This window comes from Talpa occidentalis, unplaced genomic scaffold, assembly GCF_014898055.3.
Source record: "Talpa occidentalis isolate TD23 unplaced genomic scaffold, MPIMG_talOcc4v2.1 talOcc4.16, whole genome shotgun sequence".
Lineage (NCBI taxonomy): Eukaryota > Metazoa > Chordata > Mammalia > Eulipotyphla > Talpidae > Talpa > Talpa occidentalis.
In genome coordinates this window covers 79,190,568-79,209,233 of record NW_023601653.1, presented here as the reverse complement: position 1 = coordinate 79,209,233, position 18,666 = coordinate 79,190,568, and the positions used below count along the sequence as shown (strand labels likewise).

Below are 18,666 nucleotides of genomic sequence, written 5' to 3'. Positions count from 1 at the left end.
ATAACAGCTTCAGCGCTACACCCCAGAATCTGCAGCTCAGCAAGAGCCTTGGGTGTATTCTTTGTCCATTAACATTTGAGACCTAGTAGACTAGAGGCTTTTCTTGGTGAAGTGCAGTTTCTGAGGCACCTTCTGGAGCCCCTTGTTTTCTGACATGGGATAACTCTCTAGGGGAGAACTTTTCTTTCTACTTTTTAAAAAAGATTTATTTTTTTTTAATTTATGCACACAAGAGCTGGGATGGGGTGTAGTCTGGAGGTGTGGGGTGTGAGAGGATTCACCAGAGACAGAGTGGGGAACAGAACAGGCAGACTGACTGAAATACACTGCTGAGGGGAGCAGTGGGTGAGGCAGGAGAGGTCTGCTGCGCCATGTTGGTAGCTCCCTGGCCAGGGATGGAATTCGTGCTGCAGTGGCTGCTGATAGGTTCAGAATGCTGAGACTTAACTCCTTGCACCACCAGGGAGGCCCTGATTTGTTAAATGAACTAACCAATGCCCAAGATTACCTAGTTCGTGAGGGAATTGTGATTAAAAACAAACACCCTGTCATGTGTTTGACACTTTGCAATTTAATAGTGACTTCATTTCCATTATTTTGTATGGGAATCAACATATGAAATGATCAGAACACTCTGCAAATGAGGAAGATGAAGTTCAGAGAATTCAGTGACTTTTCCAAAATCAGGGCAGAGTAAGAAAAGTAGCTCTGACCCGTTTTCTTCCAGTTCTAGTTTCATCCTGAGGAGCGAGAATAAGGTCAATCTCACTTGTATTCTTAAGTGAGAATGCCTAGTTTTGGTATTTCTAGGTCTAATCTCCATGTTTCACTTTCCTCGAGGCTCTGTACAGTACTCCCCTTGCAGGGTAATGTTGTGAAGGTTATGCAAGCACTTCGCCATAGCAAGTGCTTAGTGGAAGTTGCAGGCCCAGGTCATAGTTCCCATTTTCCCTTCCACACCTGGGCCTGTGGGCTTTAAATTCGGCGGGTGCAGGACAGTCCCTCCCAGGGTCTCTCCTCTGATTATTTTCCTCCTCTTGTAACAGGGTGGTCCCCAGGAAAGGGGGAGTTTCCCTGCCCCACCCAAGGGAGGGTGGAGCTGAGCAGGAAGAGGAGAAGCTGCAGAAGAGACTGAGGAAGGAAGCAGGATGGAGCCAGGAGACCTGGAGGAGGCGCATGGAGCCTAGAGACACGTGAAGAAACTGCGCTTGTCTTTTGGTCGTGGACTGGGTGACACAGATGTGGGTGAGACCCGTGGGGAGGTGACAATGGCAGCTTTTATCTGGATGTTGATTTTGCTCTTTTCCTTCCGGGCTTGTCCGGTTGTTTGTGACCCTTTTCTGTGGGTCCCCACTGGAAGATGTTTTAGACTTGTGGCAGGCTTTGGGGCCTTGCTCTGGGCCGACCCCATATGGATGGAGTTTTACCCACGAGGGGATGGGTCACTTTGGGTGCTTCATTTAGAAACTAGACTCTTTGCCTTACCTGTATTGTTTCCTAGTTTTTATTAAAGTTCCTTCCCATTAAAGTGTCATATGTTTTGTGTTGATGCGGCGGATGGCAGTTTGCGGGGTTTGGGCTGCCCCTCTCCCTGTCTATAACACTCTCAGAGGCGTTCCAGTCACTGCCCGCGATATAGTTTATATTTTCCTCTGGGCTATCCAGTCTTGGGAGGGTTTAATTAGGTACTTTCCTGAATGTGGCTTATTTTGGAATTGCTGGGGGGAGGGGACGAGAACGGGAGAAGAGAAACAGACAAGAGAGAGAGAGAGACTGCTGGGGAATCGGAGCTGGGAAAAACAACAGTCTCGCAGGGGATAAAAAAACAAACAACAAAAAAAAACCCGCTCAGGCCCTCAACCCGGGGGTTGGCTCTGCGGACGTGTCTAGGCTGTTCCTCCTCCAGCCGCCAGGCGGCGCGCGAGGACGCCCCGGAAGCCTGTCCCGAGCCTGCGCATGCGTCCTTCTTCCCGGTTCGCCTTCACTTCCGTTGGGCGTCTCACGCCGTTTGTCCCGGGCGGCTTCCCGTAGCGTCCGAATGTAGCCCGGGAACTGCGCGTCGGAGCCGCGGCCCCGCGGATCTGCCGGGTCCGGACGCCCTGTGGCCGGCGGGATGTGCACCCTGGGCTTGTTCCCGCCGCCGCCGCCTCGGGGCCAAGTCACCCTTTACGAGCACAATAACGAGCTGGTGACCGGCAGCGGCTACGAGAGTCCGCCTCCCGACTTCCGGGGCCAGGTGGCCGGGCGAGGCGGGAGGGGCGCCCGCGGCGAGGGGGCCGCGCCTCGGGGAGCGGGGTGCGGGCCGGGGCGGGGCGCGGTCTCCAGGCCGGCTGACTGGAAACCGCCTGGCCCGGGGGGAACAGGTCCGGGGTGTGTTTTGGGACTGAGGTTGGAGGGTGAGGGGTGCGAAGGTGTGCTGCCCACCAGAGGGAATGGGGGGTTGAGGGTGAATCTGGGGGTGTGGGGGTGCAGGAGGAGTGCTGAAAAGTTGGGGAGTGTCAAGAACTGCTGAGGCACAGCCTGGAGCTTTTTCTCCCCGTGGCATTCCTGGAAAGGAAAAGGCAAACTAACGTTTATTGAGCATTTGCTATGGGAGAAAGGCCTGCGTAGGGTCTGCAGCAGTGTTAGGACGCGGTAATCACAGCGGCCCGGTGGAGTCTTAGTCTAGTTTTGCAGATAAGGCAGCCAAGGCCGGTTTGTGGAAATGGGAAAACAGGTCTCTGGAGCCTCTTGCCCTTCACCGAGCTCGGAGGGCTGGGGATGGCAGGGCGTGCAGTGGGGATCCCGGGGAGAGATTGAGTGTCACACTTTCTCACCTCTTGGCTATAGTGGATCAATCTTCCAGTCCTCAACCTGACCAAGGATCCTCTGAAGACCCCTGGGAGGCTGGACCATGGCACAAGAACTGCTTTCATCCACCACCGGGAGCAAGTGTGGAAGAGATGCATCAGCGTTTGGTGAGACAAGGCAAAGGGTATCCTGGGCTGTGGTCTACAGATCCTGAAGAAAATGAGTTTGCCAGCCTTCTGCCTAGGGCGGCCCATCTCTTTCTAGCTCAGAGCCATGTATCATTCATCATGTTAAATTAGCAGTTCTTACTGTGGAGCTAAGGATACCCTGCTTTCTGATTTGATTATGTGAACCTTTTCCCCTGTGCCCCCACTCATCTTATTACTGCTTTCTCAGCCTCTAGCTGGAGCTCAGCAAGGCTAGGCATGACATTACAGTGGATAATCTTGTGAGTAGGTCAGTCACTTTTCATATGTAAGAATGAAGCCTTAATGCCTGCATTCAGTTCTAGGCTGTGGCACATTTTTAAAAAAGATTTATTTATGCATACAAGATCTGGGGCACAGGCCAGTGGTGTGGGGGGGTGAGAGGATTCACCAGAGACAGAGTGGGGAACAGAACAGGCAGACTGACTGAAATACACTGCTGAGGGGAGCAGTGGGCGAGGCAGAATGGGACTGCTGCACCATGCAGGGTTGCTCCCTGGCAGGGGATCGAACTCATGATGCAGAGGCTGTTGATAGCTTCATAGTGCTGCATCTTAACGCCTTGTGCCATCCAGGGAGGCCCTGGATGTTTCTCTTGCTATTACTCTTTCCCTTACTAATGTCTAATTAGTCCTCAAATCCTATTCGTTCTACTTCCTCATTCTCTCCAGTCTGTACTCTTCTCTGTCCAGTGGTTCAGACCACTTCGGCCATTTTTCTAGATTCTGAGGTAGCCACTTACCCCATCTCCTCACCATTCTTGTCCCCCTCTATTCAGCAACCAGACTGATCTTTCTAAAATGCCGGTGTGATCAGTTTCTTTCTCTTTTTCAAATCCTTACATGGCTTTGTGTTCATGGTCTCATGGTAAGTCGTGACCGCTTCACTTGCTCACCAAGCGCTGAAAGAACTCTGAGCTTCAGGGGCCTCATTGGTAAAATGGGCAGAATGCTCTTCAGAAGATTAGTGTGGTAATGCAATAAGAGGATAATATGTAAAGTCCACAGCACATAGCGGTCATTAAGTGGGAGTGCTCTTATTTTTAATGTTTATTGAGTGAATGCAGTTTACAGTGGGGAGACGGAAGGGCTCAGAGTAGTCTGACCCATAACTTCCTCTCCTCATCAGGCGTGATATGGGCCTTTTTGGGGTGCTGAATGAAATTGCAAACTCAGAGGAGGAGGGTAAGTATTTTTCCCTCCTGTTTTTGCTAGTTTTATGGTGGGCAACTCCCTTCCATACTCTCCCTGACCCATCCCACTTCCTGCTGGCCCAGCCCCTTTCTCTTAAGCCCTATTTGTCCTGACCAGTTGTCTAGGTTGGTGCCATCTTCGCTTCTCCCCTCTACCTCCGCCAAGTGCTCCGGAGTGGGTGTTCAGAGTGAAGCATCTAGAGCACTTGTGGGGCAGGCAGATGTGGGGAGCGCTTGTCCTTACTCTTCACTCACCCAAGAGGGCACCAGTGAGAGGCTGTGAGTGGTTTAACCAGAGCTGCTTCCTCAATCCCACAGTGTTTGAGTGGGTGAAGACGGCGTCCAGCTGGGCCCTGGCTCTCTGTCGGTGGGCCGCCTCCCTCCACGGGTCCCTGTTCCCCCACCTGTCTGTAAGTGTGGCCTCCTCACCTCTCCTTTCCTGACTGCTGCCCCCACCCTTTGCCTTCTTTCCACTGCTTATCCCCGAGGTCAGGGTGGGCAGACTGCAGGGGGTGGGCATGGCCTAACGCCCCCACGGGCTAAGCCCCCCTGGCCTCCGCGCATGGGCCGCCTCCATCCGCTGGCTTTGTTCTTAGCTCAGGAGTGAAGACCTGATTGCTGAATTTGCCCAGGTCACAAACTGGTGAGTGTTCAGCTCCGGGGTTTTGTGGGAATGAAGTTCCTAACCTTGGAACTGGTTTTGGGGAGACAGAAGTCAAGGCAGTAACTACTCCCACCCCTTTCCTGACTGCTCCCCACATTCTCTTACCTCCTAAGGAGAAATGAAATAAAAGTAAAAAAAAAAAAAAAAAAAAACCAAAAAACAAACCTGTGCTCACGGGAAAGGATCCGGGCTGGGCTTGGGTGGGTGCGGGTTTAGCTTCCTCAGGCTCGCTCCTGCCAGGTCCAGCTGCTGCTTGCGGGTCTTTGCGTGGCACCCCCACACCAACAAGTTCGCGGTGGCGCTGTTAGACGACTCGATCCGCGTGTACAACGCTAACAGGTGTGTGGAGCCACCTGGGCGGGCTTGGACGCGTTGCGCTCCCCTTTCCTCTCAGCCTTGTTCCCGGGGGAGTCCTGCAGTTCCTGGGCCTGGGCCACAGGGCTTCTTCCAGAACTGGGGCCGGAGGCTCCTCTGCTGCATGTGTCCTCTTTCCGGATCTAACCTTTATTCCGTGCCACCGTACTCCTGGGCGAAGCTTGCTTGTCGGCCTCTCCCTCCTGCACCGCACTCGGCCCTGCTTTGACTCAGCCCCTGCCCTTTCACCCCAGCACTATAGTCCCCTCCTTGAAGCACCGGCTGCAGCGGAATGTGGCAGCTCTGGCCTGGAAGCCCCTCAGTGCCTCTGTCTTGGCTGTGGCCTGTCAGAGCTGCATTCTCATCTGGACCCTGGACCCCACCTCCTTGTCTACCCGGTGAGTCCAGCAACCTCTGATTCTGACGTGGTAATCTGTTTCATCGTTGTCCCATGGTATTTTTTTAATAAAAGACTTATTTTTATTTATTGATGCATATAAGAATTGGGGTGTAGGCCACAGGTATGGGGGGTGAGAAAAATCACCACAGACAGAATAGGGAGCAGAACAGGTGGGTTGACTGAAATACACCGCTGAGGGGAGCAGCGGGGAGACAGGAGAGGTCTGCTGCGCCATGTGGGTTGCTCCCTGGCCAGGGATCTAACTTGTCTTGCTGCAGTGACTGCCAAGAGCTTGATAGTGCTGAGACTTAAGCCCTTAAGACTTAGGCCACCAGGGAGGCCCCGACTTTGAAATTCTTTCAGCCACTCTACACCTTTCGTGTGTGTGTATGTGTAAAAGAACTGGAGTGCAGGCCAGAGTTGTTTGAGGGGAGAAGATTCACCAGAGTGGGGAACTCAGAGGAGCGACACTGACTCTGACAAGGAAAGGCAGGAAGATGGGCTTTGGAGCACAGGCTGGCTTCTGGCGGGAGGGGTGGTAGGTAGCTCAGGAAAAAGATTGGCACCTTGAGGGGATATCATAGATTGTCCCAGGCTCTGCGGTGGATGCTTCTGAGGAGGGGGCTGTTGTCTAGGATGGAGCATGTGACCTTTCTCTGGCTCAGCACGTTCTGGTTTTACGGGCCACAAAATTTTGTCTCCTTGGAGCCTATAGGATCCAAGCCTTCCTTGGATCCTTATTCATTTCCCCCAATCTGGGGAGCTTCGGCCGGGGGCGTTGGGATTTAGAGGCTTCGGGAGGAGGAGGTGAGGAAACCAGATCACAGTTTTCTGACCACACTGTTTCCCCTGCAGGCCCTCCTCTGGCTGCGCCCAAGTGCTCTCCCACCCTGGGCACACGCCCGTCACCAGCCTGGCCTGGGCCCCCAGTGGGGGGCGGCTGCTCTCAGCCTCACCTGTGGATGCCGCTATCCTGGTGAGTTGTCCCTACCCGCTTAGCTGTCACTTCAGCCAGCCCTCAGCTCGAGGAGCGCGCGTTCCTCCACCATCTGGTGGTGGAAAATATCCTGGGGGAAGGAGAGGGGTAATTATCTGTTCAGTCTTACCCAGGCAGGGAGCTGCATCATCTAGACGAAAATTCTGCCCGCTGTAATTACAAATATAAACTTACTCCGGTTTTTAAGCTGCTCTCCCACTTTCTCCCCATTCTGTGTCCTCGTGCCTCAGGGAAGGGCCGCCCCCGGGAGGAGACAGGGACGCTTGAGTTTCCCGTCTCTCTTCTGCTTCCACTCCCCAGGTGTGGGATGTCTCCACAGAGACCTGTGTTCCCCTCCCCTGGTTCCGGGGAGGTGGGGTTACCAACCTGCTCTGGTCCCCGGATGGCAGCAAAGTCCTGGCTACTACGCCTTCAGCTGTCTTTCGGTGAGTGGGGGGAGGGGAGAGTGAGGGCCGAGAGGAAGGCCCTTGGCTCCTGGGACTGACAGGGAAGTTAAGTGCAAGTTTTCGAATGTAGTGGCCCTAAGCTGTGATTTCCCTGTAGAGTCTGGGAGGCCCAGATGTGGACTTGTGAGAGGTGGCCCACTCTGTCAGGGCGCTGTCAGGTAAGAGGAGGCTGTGACTCACAGAAAGTGCGGAAGAGGTGGACGCTGGATCCCCCCCAACTTGTCTCTCCTCGTCTTCTACGTCTTTCCCCCCTGCATTCCCCCGCAGAACACCCTTGGCTTTTGCTTTCTGACCCCAGACAGGCTGCTGGAGCCCAGATGGAAACCGGTTACTCTTCACTGTACTGGGGGAGCCGCTGGTTTACTCCTTGTCATTCCCAGAATGCTGTGGTGAGTTTGGGGAAACACTTCTGGCTACGGAGTATCTGGGGGAAGTCAGAGGCAGGAACCCGCTGAACATGCTACTCTGAAAGGTAAGGCAGGTATAGGAGCTTGGGAGACTGCAGAGGCACTGGAGCTGTGACGGAGACACGGCAGGGGTCAGCAGGAGGTTCTCTGCCTGTGTGAACCGCTTCTCCCTTCATCCCCAGGTGAGGGGCAGGGGCGAGTCGGAGGAGCGAAGTCGGCAACGATAGTGGCAGACCTCTCTGAGACGACAATACAGACCCCGAGTGGAGAGGAGAGGTGAGCAGAGTGGGTGAGGGGGGAGCGGTGAGTGGGACCGCGCTGAGCCCTCCCAACCCACTGTCTCCTCACAGGCTTGGGGGAGAAGCTCACTCCATGGTCTGGGATCCAAGTGGGGAGCGCCTGGCTGTGCTCATGAAAGGTGAGCGGGGAGGGAGGACTCGGGTCACGGCCATCCCCCACACTAGCTGTGCCCATCTCTGGCTGCAGTTTCTCCCTGCCCTGGAATCTGCCTCGAGTTCCTCCTTCTCCCCGCATCCATTCTTACAGGAAACCCACGGGTCCAGGATGGCAAACCAGTCATCCTCCTTTTCCGCACTCGAAACAGCCCTGTATTTGAGCTACTGCCTTGGTAAGTGCTGGGTAGACGTTCGGTCTGGGCTCCTCACCAGCCTTCCCACACCAAACCCCAATCCTGCTGCACCCCTCCTGCCCCCCGCTGCTGACTCACCTTTTCTCCCTAGTGGCATCATCCAGGGAGAGCCAGGAGCCCAGGCCCAGCTCATCACTTTCCATCCTGCTTTCAACAAAGGGGCTCTGCTCAGTGTGGTGAGTAGACCAGGTTGCTGGGGTTTGGGGAGTGGGGTGAGGTGCCCTGACTGCCACGTGGCCCTGCTATGTGGCCTTCCTCTGGCCCAGGCTCTCAATAGGCTTTACTTTCGCCTCTCTGCAGTGCTGGTCCACAGGACGAATCGCCCACATCCCACTGTACTTTGTCAATGCCCAGTTTCCACGTTTTAGCCCAGTGCTGGGCCGAACCCAGGAGCCCCCAGCTGGGGGTGGAGGTTCCACTCATGATCTGCCCCTCTTTACTGAGACATCACCAACTTCTGCCCCTTGGGACCCTCTCCCAGGACCTGCTCTGTGCCACTCCCCTCACCCCCACTTCCAATAATAAAAAATTCCCTTCTGTGTTTTCCATTTAATGAACAGATTTACTTTTTCCTGGAGTTGCACTGGGGTATAGTGGGGAAGAAAGGGGGGTAAAAAGAGGCATGTACTTTGGGTAAAGATACTGTCACTTTTTAGCCACTTGTGAATTGGGCCAAATTATTTCACCTTAGGAACTAGGTAGTGCTGAGGGAGGTGCCTAGCAGAGGCTCTGGAACATCACAGATGTTTCACTCCCTCAAGTTCAGCAAGTTCCCAGAACGGTGCAGGACAATGGGGCAAGGACTTGGTCAGAATGAGAGAGAAATTTTATTGACTTAGGAGATCTGTGGAAGGCCTGGGCGTTGAGCCAAGGTGGCACGGGCCATGCTTAAGGCACCCTCTCGGGTGTGGTGCCCACCAATAAAGCCGCTGGCATGGACAAAGATGCAGCCAGGAATCCCACTGACCTGGTCCAGGGCTTCATCCCGAAGACCGCGCCACGGCTCCGGCAGGGGCAGCCTGCAAGTGAGCAGAGAGAAGTTGGTGGAAGCAAATGGAGGCCTGAGGACCTAAGGGAGTACAGCAAAGGCCCAAGTTAGTGGCCGCTTCTGAGAGGCCGAGAGGTCTACAGGGCGCTCTCCCTGGGGCTCACCGGCTCTGGAACGAGTGGGGCTCCTTGGGCACACACTGCACTCGCCACTGCCCCTCCTGGTCGGTGTAGATAACAAAGGCAATGGTGACCGGGGGTGACAGCTCAGACTCCAGGTGGTAGAGGTGCTCCTTCCAGGGACATCCACCTTTTGCCAGTTCCACTATCTCCCCACTTGAGTCTACCTAAAAGGAAAGGGGCACAGTTAGAAGGTTATGTGCAGGAGGAGGAACCCAGTGACCAGCAGCAGCAGTACCTCATTCTAGGCCTGCACCTGGAATCGCTGGGCCAGGGCCTCTTCCACCAAGGCCCGCGCTGGCAGCCAGCTGTGTTGGTAGAATTCGATTCTCTGCAGAAACTCCTCCTGAACCAGATCCATCGCACACTTGAACTTGGCCTGGGAATCAGAACCATGGTGCTGGTTGGCTGGGGGTGTGGGGCAGGACACAACTGCCCCCTTCCTCTCTGGAGGTTCTACGCGCCAGCCGCCTGGCCCGGAGTCCTCCTTACCTCAGTATCTTGGTTGGGCTGATTCCAGGTGGGATTAAGCCGAGCAACCCGGGCACTCAGGGTGGTGGTCAGTGCATAGCGAGGCTCGCCCACTTCCCACTGGGAGATCCCATTGTCCACTGCATCCACTTCCTCCACGAAGTTCTCGTACATCTAAGGCAGCAGCACGGGAAATGCTCTTGAGGGCCCTCCATTTACATCAAGTGTTAAAGGTTTTAAAGTATGTTTATCACACTTTCATTTAATCTCCACAATAGTTCTGTGAGGCTCTCTCAACATTAACTAGATGAGGAAAAGGGATGGCCAGGTTCTGTGGCTCAAGGTCAGAGAGCCAATAGTGCTGGGGCTGGGATTTGAATGAACTGATTCCTAGTCCGGTGCTTGCTCTACGGCTGCACAAAGCCCCACCTAGGCCCGTGTATGGAGCGGGGAATGCTGGCTTCGGATCAAGGAAGGCCTCAAGTTTCATGAAGGGCTGGAACTGGTTCTCCATGGCTGAGGGAGTGTCCACCTCCAGTTGGGCCAGGCTGGCTATTCAGTGGGCTAGTTACCAAGGTACAGGAGGGTCTGGCCAATACAAAGGGGGGGTGCGGGGTGGGGTGGTACTGGGATGTGATCCCGGAGAAGCCCATGATGTGCCTCTGCAACAGCTGCTGCACCTCCTGACACTCAGGATACAGTAGGACAAGACCTCAAGAGTTTGGGGCAAAAACAATGTGGGTTACCAGTGCTTAATGCAATACTGCCTGACAAGCTAGCCCACACACCAACATATCGCTAAAGTGCAGCCCAAGTGCTACTCTCAGGCCCAGAGAGACCCCCCAGCCCAACGTCCGGACTCTATCCTGATGCCCAGTTAGAACTTGGGTTTCATTCAGTCAGTTGGTTAGGAACCCCTCAGCTGTAGAAAGCAGTTGAAAACCTTGCTGTTCCAAAAATTTCAATTCAGCTATGTTGCTCTCCCTTTTAGGATCATACCAGCTTTGTGTGATGGGGAGCCAAACACAGGCAGAGAACTGAACTCAACAGTTTACACCCCCAAAATAACAACTGGATCTGAGTTTTGACTCATGACCCTCCAAGAGTAGGGCCAAGAAGGGCGCCTTAGAATCACTGGGGCCATGCACACCGGGGCCACCAGCCCTATTGCTTCCCTAACAGTGGGAAGCTACTGAGCTGCTCACAGGGGGTGCTGGTGGAACCTGAAGATACTTTCACAATCAAGTGCTTCCTGGCCCTGCCCCACCCCCCCCACCTTGTGTGCCCCAGGGAGTCATGATTCTAACCAGTCATGATTACCAAGCTGTTGACTCATCATTTTTGATGTGTCTGGCCAAGAAAAAGACTGGGAAACACCACTTTATAAGGTTTTCAAAGCCCTTCCCCAAGTAGTACATCTTGTTCTCGTGTCCACCCCAGGAGAGAAAGAGACATTCTCATGCTGGGCGATGAGCCTGGCAGGGAGGGCGGGGGCCGGCTACGGGTCAGGAAGCCAGTCCGGGTGCTGCAAGAGTCCCACACTGGCTGGCCTGGTGGAGATGCACGTGTGGGTCCCCACCTTGTCATAGAGGGTGCCCACTATGCTGTCCTCTTCACTAGTGCCCAGCAACTGGGCCAGCAGCTTGTGCCCGAAGTGCAGATAGATGAGTCCCGCACTGCTCAGCTTGGTCTGCCACGGCTTCCCGGGGTACAGGGAGCTCATGGTCTCTGTGAAAGACCTAAGGAGCACAGGGAGGCGGAGCTGAGGCGGAGGACTCAGCCCCATTAACCCGCAGGCCAGGGCAGTGAGGAAGCTGGGATGTTACAGGAGGTCCATAACATGGGCCTTTGCTTAGAGTCTCCATTAATGGTGGTTACTTAGTGCTTATTACATACCAGGCTTTGTGCTTTAGACATCAGGGATAAAAAAAACAAACAAAAAACTAAAAAAACCACGAGATTCTGTCCCTGGCTTCCAGTTCATCTGCTGGAGGCAGACAAACACAAAACAACAAGGCAAATGCTCTAGTTATAACAAGGAAAGAAGGAAAAATGGGAAGGGAAAAAGAAAGGCTTCAGAGGAAGACAGCCTTCAGTCACTCCTGAGATGAACGAGTGGTTTTTCACTAAAGGCTGAAGGACAAAAGGCACTCCGGGTGGAGGGAACAACACGTTCAACGGCTAAGAGATGGGCCTCTTCACGGGACTCCAGGAAAGGTGTGATGAGTGAGGTAGAAGATAAAGCTAGAAGGGTAGGCAGGCCATATAATACTTGGGAGTTTGGGATTTCCCTGTAGGTAATGGGGAGCCACAGAGAATTAAGTAGACAAGTGCATACTAGAAAGAGCATCGTGCTAGCCAGCACAGATGCAAGGAAATGAATCAGAGGCAGGATGAGGAGAGGAGGAATTTGAACACAGTGGCACAGAGACTAGGAAAAGGTATGACAGGATAGGTAAAGAAAAAACTACAGCTGTCACTTTGAAAACCAGTCCATCAGAATCTCCTAGGGAGTCATTTTTGTTTTGATGACTTATTACTGAACAAAAAATATGCAAAATATTCACAGGGTATAAAGACTAATAATAACAACCTCCACTCCCAAGAAAAGGTTCAAAAGGCAGCAAAACTAAATGAATTATTGATGGAAACAGGTACAGACTATACTATATACAAGAACAAGGATATGATGAACATAAACTTCAGACTGTGGCTTATTTCCGGGAGAGGGTGGGGGAGAGGAATCTTGACACCATTTATGAAAATAATATGTAGGGGGTCTTGCTGGTGGTCCTATCAAGCTATCACTGTTGTGGCCCAAGTTCGATCCCTGGCTAGGGAGCTGACTGACATGGCTCAGCAGACCTCTCCTGTCTGCTCCCCTCAGCAGTGGATTTCAGTAGATTTGCCTGTTCTGCTTCCCACTCTGTCTCTGGTGAATCCTCTCACCCCCTTTACCTCTGGCCTGTACCCCAGCTCTTATATGCATAAATAAATAAAAATAAATCCTTAAAAAAAGAAAATAAAATGTATACTTAAGCAAAAAGAGAAAGTCAGAAGATGGAGAGAGGGAGAAATACTTAAAAGACACCTAAAACAGAACGTCATTGTGACCCTTTAAACAGTAGTGAAGTGAGGGGAGGTTTCGTATTTTATACACTCCTAAGTAGAAACACTGGCAGGAGAATTGTGATGTGAAATCCCAGAGAGAAACTGACAGATTGGAAGGAAGGAGTTGAGGATGTGGGAAATTTCCTTTGAAAGTCAGCAGCAAGGGGGCCTCCCCGGTGGCGCAGCGGTTGAGCGCTGGGTTGCGAAGCTGCCCGCAGCCTCTGCAGTGCTGGTTTGATCCCCGGCTGCTCCCAGGCCACCAGAGGAGGGTCCCACATGGCGTGCAGACCTCTCCTGCCGCCCGCTGCTCCCCTCAGCAGTGTACTTCGGTCCCTCTGCCTGCTCTGCTCCCCGCTCTGGCTCTGGTGAATTCTCTCACCCTCCTGCCTTGACTGTACCCAGTGCTTGTATAAATAAATAAATAAATCTTTAAACAAACAAACAAAAAAAGAAAGTCAGCAACAAGGTTATTTGCAGAGGGGTTTGATGAAGTAGGGGCTTGAGGAGAGGGGGAAAAGAATGGGATAGTATTGTGGGTGAGGGGACACGCTGGTAAAAGAAAGATCTCCCAATGGAAGAGTGAATGAAGTAGGAGACCACACACATCTGGGCAGTGACCAACCCGCCAGCAATCTAAAGGCACGTGAATGGATTAATTCCAGTTGGGGTATGAGTCGGGATGACTAATGACAGTGCTGGTGGGAGAAATGCCTGACTGAGCCAAAGCAGGAGTGAGTTAGGAGGGGTGTGAGGACTGGCAACCATGAGAGGCCTGGGCAGATGCCAGGGCAAAGGGAGGTCCAAGGTCAGGTAGATGGATGCTGGGAAGGAAGGATGGAAGCCTACAGTTTTTGGTTTTTAGATTTATTTATTTATGCATACAAAGGTTGGGGTGCAGGCCAGAGATGCGTGGGAGGCGAGAGGATTCACCAGAGACAGAGCGGGGAGCAGAACTGGCAGACTGACTGAAACACACTGCCGAGGGGAGCAGCAGGCGAGACAGGCGAGGTCTGCTGTGCCATGTGGGTATCTCCCTGGTTAAGGAATGAACTCGTGCTGCCGAGGCTGCGGACAGCTTCATAGGTTGCGTCTTAACCCCTTGCTCCTCCAGGGAGGCCCAGAAGCCTATAGTTTTAAAGGGACTCAAGATTTTGATTTCAAGGATGAGGCCGTTCCTTTTGCTGACGATGACGTCAGTGGCTGGCTGAACGGGGGCCCTGAGGAACGCTAAGTCAAGAAAGTTGAAGAAATGCTACCTGAACTCACCTCTGGTGATGATCATATCGGTGTCTCTGAGGATCATACTCGCCACCCACATCTACCACGATGTCACAAGCCGCCAGTTTTTCGGGGTCCCGCGTCCGCACAATCTCTGCATCCTGCGGTGGACACAGGTTTAAGGGGGCTGCCAGAGAAGGTGTGCGCGTGTGGCGGGGAGGGGTGGTGTTGTTGGGTTTCCAGGGGAGCCGGCGGGCAGGAGGGTGCTTGGGCCACCGCAACCGCTGGAGGGGCCCAGTGAGGCGGCCGCGGCCCACCCCGGAGACACAGGCCGACCTCGGGGCAGTTTCCGCACCCGGAACTCGGGCAGGAGGCGCAGCAGGGCGCACGCCAGCGCCTCATCGCAGTGGAAGGTGCCGCTGTGCGTGCCTATTCGGCGCGGGGCCATAAGGTCGCTGCGGGGCCGCTTGGGGGGCAGGACGGACCCCGTGCTGTGCATGCGGTGCCCGGGCTGGGGGGGCGGCGGCGGCAGCAGCAGCGGAAGGAAGCCGCGCAGGAGGCGCTGACCCATGCGGCTTCTTCCCGAAGGCCGGGGCACGACCCGGAAGAAGAAGCGCCTACGCAGCCCCACTTCCGCCGCGCGGCCGTTCCCTGGGCAACAGGCCCCGCCCAAGAGCACGCCGCCCAGCGCGGTTGGTAGAAGGATCCCGCGGGTGAAACCCTCGGTGTGAGCACAGCATCAGCTCTGCAGGCCAGGATCCGGGGAGCGGCGCGCCATCTCGACCCAGCCCCACCCGTCCCAGCAGAGTCCCTTGCTAAATGCAAGAAAAGACCACATTCTGCCCAGCTGACACATTTATTAGCATGAAACATAAGCACCATTTCTTCCCCAACTCTAGGAATTCACTCCCAAAAGTCCCAGGCCCCATTTCTGAAAACAAGTTTCAGGCCTTAGCAGTAGCTTGATTTGCCCCCAACGCTGTGAGCTGCTGAATCTTCTGGCTCATCATCTCCATGACAGCTGTGGGAATAAAAGAATTAGGCCCTGGTCAGGACTAAGGAGGAGAATGTAGAGTTACAGAAAAGTGACAGGGCAGACAACCAACTATAGTTTGTTAAACTTTTAACACAGGAATCTTCTCTGAGGGACAAAAACGAATACAAATTTAGAGTCTATGTCAATATAACCACAGGATATAAAAATGAATATGGTATTAAATGAGTCAGATAACACTAGAAAATTATAATGTGGAAAAGAGTTTTGCCTTTATAACAGTGGCTCTCTATCCTGAATATGGAACAGAATCAGCTGGGAACTTTTTTAAAAACACTGACCACCCTGGAATTCAGCCACCTCCCTGGTTGGTTTAGTTCTCATGGTGCCGCCCAGGCTGTCTGTAAACTACCTGGGTGATCCCAGTGTGCAGCCACAGTTGCCACTGCTAGTACTAGTTCATTTTCATGTATTTTCTTCCCATCCCATCCCCATTAAATGGAAATTGCACAAGAGAGACATTTCTTCTAAATTCCTCAAGCCCCCAACCCAGGAATCTACAAATAGTGGGAATACAATGCACAGCCTAGAGAATTATACATCAGAACATAGCCTTAATCCAACTAAGCGGATACTGTCACTCCCAGCAGTGATGATCTTTGCCATCAATGGGACTCTACTTCTAGTTAAGATAAAAACTTAGTGTTGGCCACTAGATCAGCACAGTAAGCAATCATTGTTGAACTTATGTAAAGTGGCTTCACGGAGTTTCATAAAGGAAGAAGCTTGCTTTGCATTAGAAGGGAAGGAAAGGAATTTTAATTCAATTAAGGGAATACTGCCATTGTTCACTCTGCATTCCATGTTGTTTAACATAGAGGTAGAAGGGCTCAGGAGATACCTCAGGCCAAGCTTACCCTGTTTCATGGCATGCTTCTCCTGTAAAGCTGGCTGGATTTTCTCCATTTGCTTGGTGAGGAAGTCTATCTTCCTCTTGAAGAACTCCTTGGCATCCTCAGCTGTCTGCAAGAGGTGAATGAAGGGCTAAGAGACCCCATGTTGCACTGTAGATGTTCCCTTCAGCTCCCTTTTCCTGCTCAGGGAGACATCCCTGTGTTCCCCCCACTCACCTTCTCTACATAGTAGCCAGTTCCCACATCGATGAGTACATGTTCCACATCATGTAGCTTCCCAGGAACATACATCTGAGAATCAAGGATTAAGGAAAAAACTAGCCCAGCATGAGCCATGACTCCCTGTCAGCCAGCCTGCTTGGCATCCTAGGACATTCCTTTTCTAAAAAGAAACGGACTGAATAATCTGGGGCCCCGAAAACTACACCAATAATCTTCGAAGGTGGTGTGATAGAGAAGTTGGTTCCTTATGGAGAAACTAACATCTGTTTAAACATTCTCCTACTCTTAGCCCACCTGCCATCTTCCAAACAGTTCTTATCATTCTTCCCATTAGCCCCTCTTTAGAAAGACTAGATACAAAGATACTTTCCTACTGCTGTTGAGTAATAAAAGCAAAAAATCAGAATCAGTCTTGCTTTCCCTCAACACCCTCAAGCATGAACTAGCTAATTCCTGATGAATTTAATATCCATTATTTAAGTAATCCCTACACTGCCATTCCTGTGTTTCCCTTTTAGCCTGCCAGTTCCCAGGTTACACAGTTGTCTTATTGTCATAACTGGCTCATTAAGTAAAACACTCAGTAGGTAGACACTCCACTGTTATAAAGAGAGCCACTGTTATAAAGGCAAAACAACAGTTTAGGAGAAAGTGTTACAGTTAAATTAAAGTTGAGGATTAATAGAGCCACCCCCCTTCTGTTATTAGTAATAATGTAAACCACTAGTTTTATCTCTATATCAATATCCTCAAATAGCAAAGGAAAACAATCATACCTCAATTCTACATACTCCCTGGTACTCACAAGACATTAGCTGGAGATTGGCTCCAGATTAAGACAGAAAATCTATGTATAATAAGATTCTTCCATAGAGGCACGCTGGGGTTATCAAAACTACTCTTGTCCCCTCTTTATTTTTTTTTGGGGGGGGGCATGAGGAAGAAAAGGCAGTTCCTGTGGAAAGGATACAGAACTTGTCAAAGGGACGAGTAATTCTTTCCCTGTGAAAGCAATTAAGACAAACATCTGGAGGAAGGCTGGCAGCTCCAAAATGAAGGTGTTAACGGGTGTTCCAATAGGGCACAGAGCCCGGAGACAGTATGAAAAGAACCGAAACAGGGGGGACAGGAGCGGAGGAATGTCCTGTACTTTTCAATTCTAGATAGGCAACATGCAAAGGGCTCAAGAAGCGGCATACAATAGGTATGGACAGTCTTCTCCCCTCTAGTACGGAAATTGGAGAGACAGGACGAGAGGAGAAGCCAGGCGGCACAGCCCCCCGATGGCCTCGACGCGTCCACCCCATACCCTCGTTGGTCTTGTTCAGCACGTTCAGACAGTCCTTGGCTTCCACATACTTGGTCTGGACCACCTTGAGCTGGGCAATGGACGTGGATAAGAACTCCACTTCCTACAGGGGACGGAAACAGGGTCAACACCGGGGCTGGAGGGGGCGGAGGACTAGGGGCGAGCACTACCGAAGAGGGGGCGGGCCCTGGGGTGAAGTGTTTCTCCTGGAAAGGGAAGCCTCCCAAAGTGGGGAGGAATGCGGGGCGAGAGAGTACCCGCGGGCATGAGATGCGGAGATGTGTGGCAGGAAAAGGATGTCTCTGGGGCCCGTCCCCACCTGGTCCAGCTGGTTCTTGAGCATTTCTAGCTGCGGCAGATTCAGCTCGGTGATGTTAACTGACTGCGCCATGTTGGGAAGGAGGACTACCGACGCGGAAGTGACGCTCTAGCCGCCCTCTGCACATCTCTATGGCTGCGCCAGGCGGCCTCGCTGCGCCGGACGTTTCTATGACCCTCCGGCCCAGTAGGGACGGAGAGGCCGGAAGCTCTTGCACAGGCCTCAAATGTTGAGGGGCAGGGGCGCCTTTTCACAAAACATCGCAAGCCCCCAGTAGTGAAGTTGTAGCAGACAAGACGCCTGCCCTCAGGAACTTAAGCTTTATTGATCAATACCCTGTCTTGTTTTGTATTTCAAAAGATTTATCTATTCATGCATACAAGAAATGGGGTACAGGCCAGAGGTGTGGGTGGCGGGGTGGGGTGAGAGGATTCACCAGAGACAGAGTGGGGAGCAGAACAGGCAGACTGACTGAAATCCACTGCTGACGTGAGCAGCGGGCGAGACAGGAGAGGTCCGCCGTGCCATGTGGGTTACTCCCTAGCCGGGGCTCGAACTCTTGCTGCAGCGTCTGCCGACAGCTTCATAGGTTGCATCTTAACGTCTTGCACCACCCGGGAGGCCCTGGTCAATACACTGTTTTAACCACATTAGATGTGAGGAATACAGGAGAGTTTTAGTTACATGCTTCCTGGGAGCTTAACAGATCAGTTGGGGAGAGAACAGTCTTCGTGAGCAGCGGAACGCCATGGAATTGGCTGCTAAAACGCAGGGCGCTGACAAGTTTAGCAGTTGTCTGTAGGGAGAGATCGGTCATTAATGTCCACTTAGGAGAG

General features: G+C 52.6%; 3 protein-coding genes across 4 annotated transcripts; 1 reads left to right on the top strand and 2 right to left on the bottom strand.

The window, feature by feature from the left end:
- Positions 1-1,983: 1,983 nt before the first annotated feature.
- AAAS (aladin WD repeat nucleoporin) lies at positions 1,984-8,653 on the top strand. The gene is made up of 16 exons (XM_037514839.2): positions 1,984-2,236; positions 2,830-2,957; positions 4,125-4,180; positions 4,507-4,598; positions 4,785-4,831; positions 5,093-5,191; positions 5,461-5,604; positions 6,462-6,582; positions 6,904-7,028; positions 7,147-7,207; positions 7,348-7,438; positions 7,639-7,732; positions 7,807-7,874; positions 8,003-8,084; positions 8,197-8,281; positions 8,406-8,653. The coding sequence occupies exons 1-16, from the start codon at positions 2,114-2,116 to the stop codon at positions 8,625-8,627; spliced, it is 1,638 nt and encodes a 545-aa protein (XP_037370736.1). The 5' UTR covers positions 1,984-2,113; the 3' UTR covers positions 8,628-8,653.
- Positions 8,654-8,919: 266 nt separating this feature from the next.
- On the bottom strand, positions 8,920-14,681 carry MYG1 (MYG1 exonuclease). Of its 2 annotated transcripts, none has more exons than XM_037514840.2 (7): positions 14,428-14,681; positions 14,121-14,233; positions 11,323-11,482; positions 9,765-9,917; positions 9,529-9,651; positions 9,258-9,439; positions 8,920-9,124 (listed from the first exon to the last, which is right to left on the bottom strand). In XM_037514840.2, exons 1-7 carry the CDS (start codon positions 14,641-14,643, stop codon positions 8,941-8,943), a joined length of 1,131 nt encoding a protein of 376 aa, XP_037370737.1. In that variant the 5' UTR covers positions 14,644-14,681; the 3' UTR covers positions 8,920-8,940. The 2 variants fall into 2 exon arrangements, with proteins under 2 accessions (XP_037370737.1, XP_037370739.1); XM_037514842.2 differs by having other exon boundaries at positions 14,409-14,516.
- Positions 14,682-14,909: 228 nt separating this feature from the next.
- On the bottom strand, positions 14,910-17,932 carry PFDN5 (prefoldin subunit 5). Its single transcript, XM_037515372.2, has 6 exons — positions 17,831-17,932; positions 17,512-17,614; positions 17,173-17,204; positions 16,197-16,271; positions 15,984-16,089; positions 14,910-15,093 (listed from the first exon to the last, which is right to left on the bottom strand). The coding sequence occupies exons 1-6, from the start codon at positions 17,900-17,902 to the stop codon at positions 15,017-15,019; spliced, it is 465 nt and encodes a 154-aa protein (XP_037371269.1). The 5' UTR covers positions 17,903-17,932; the 3' UTR covers positions 14,910-15,016.
- Positions 17,933-18,666: the final 734 nt, after the last annotated feature.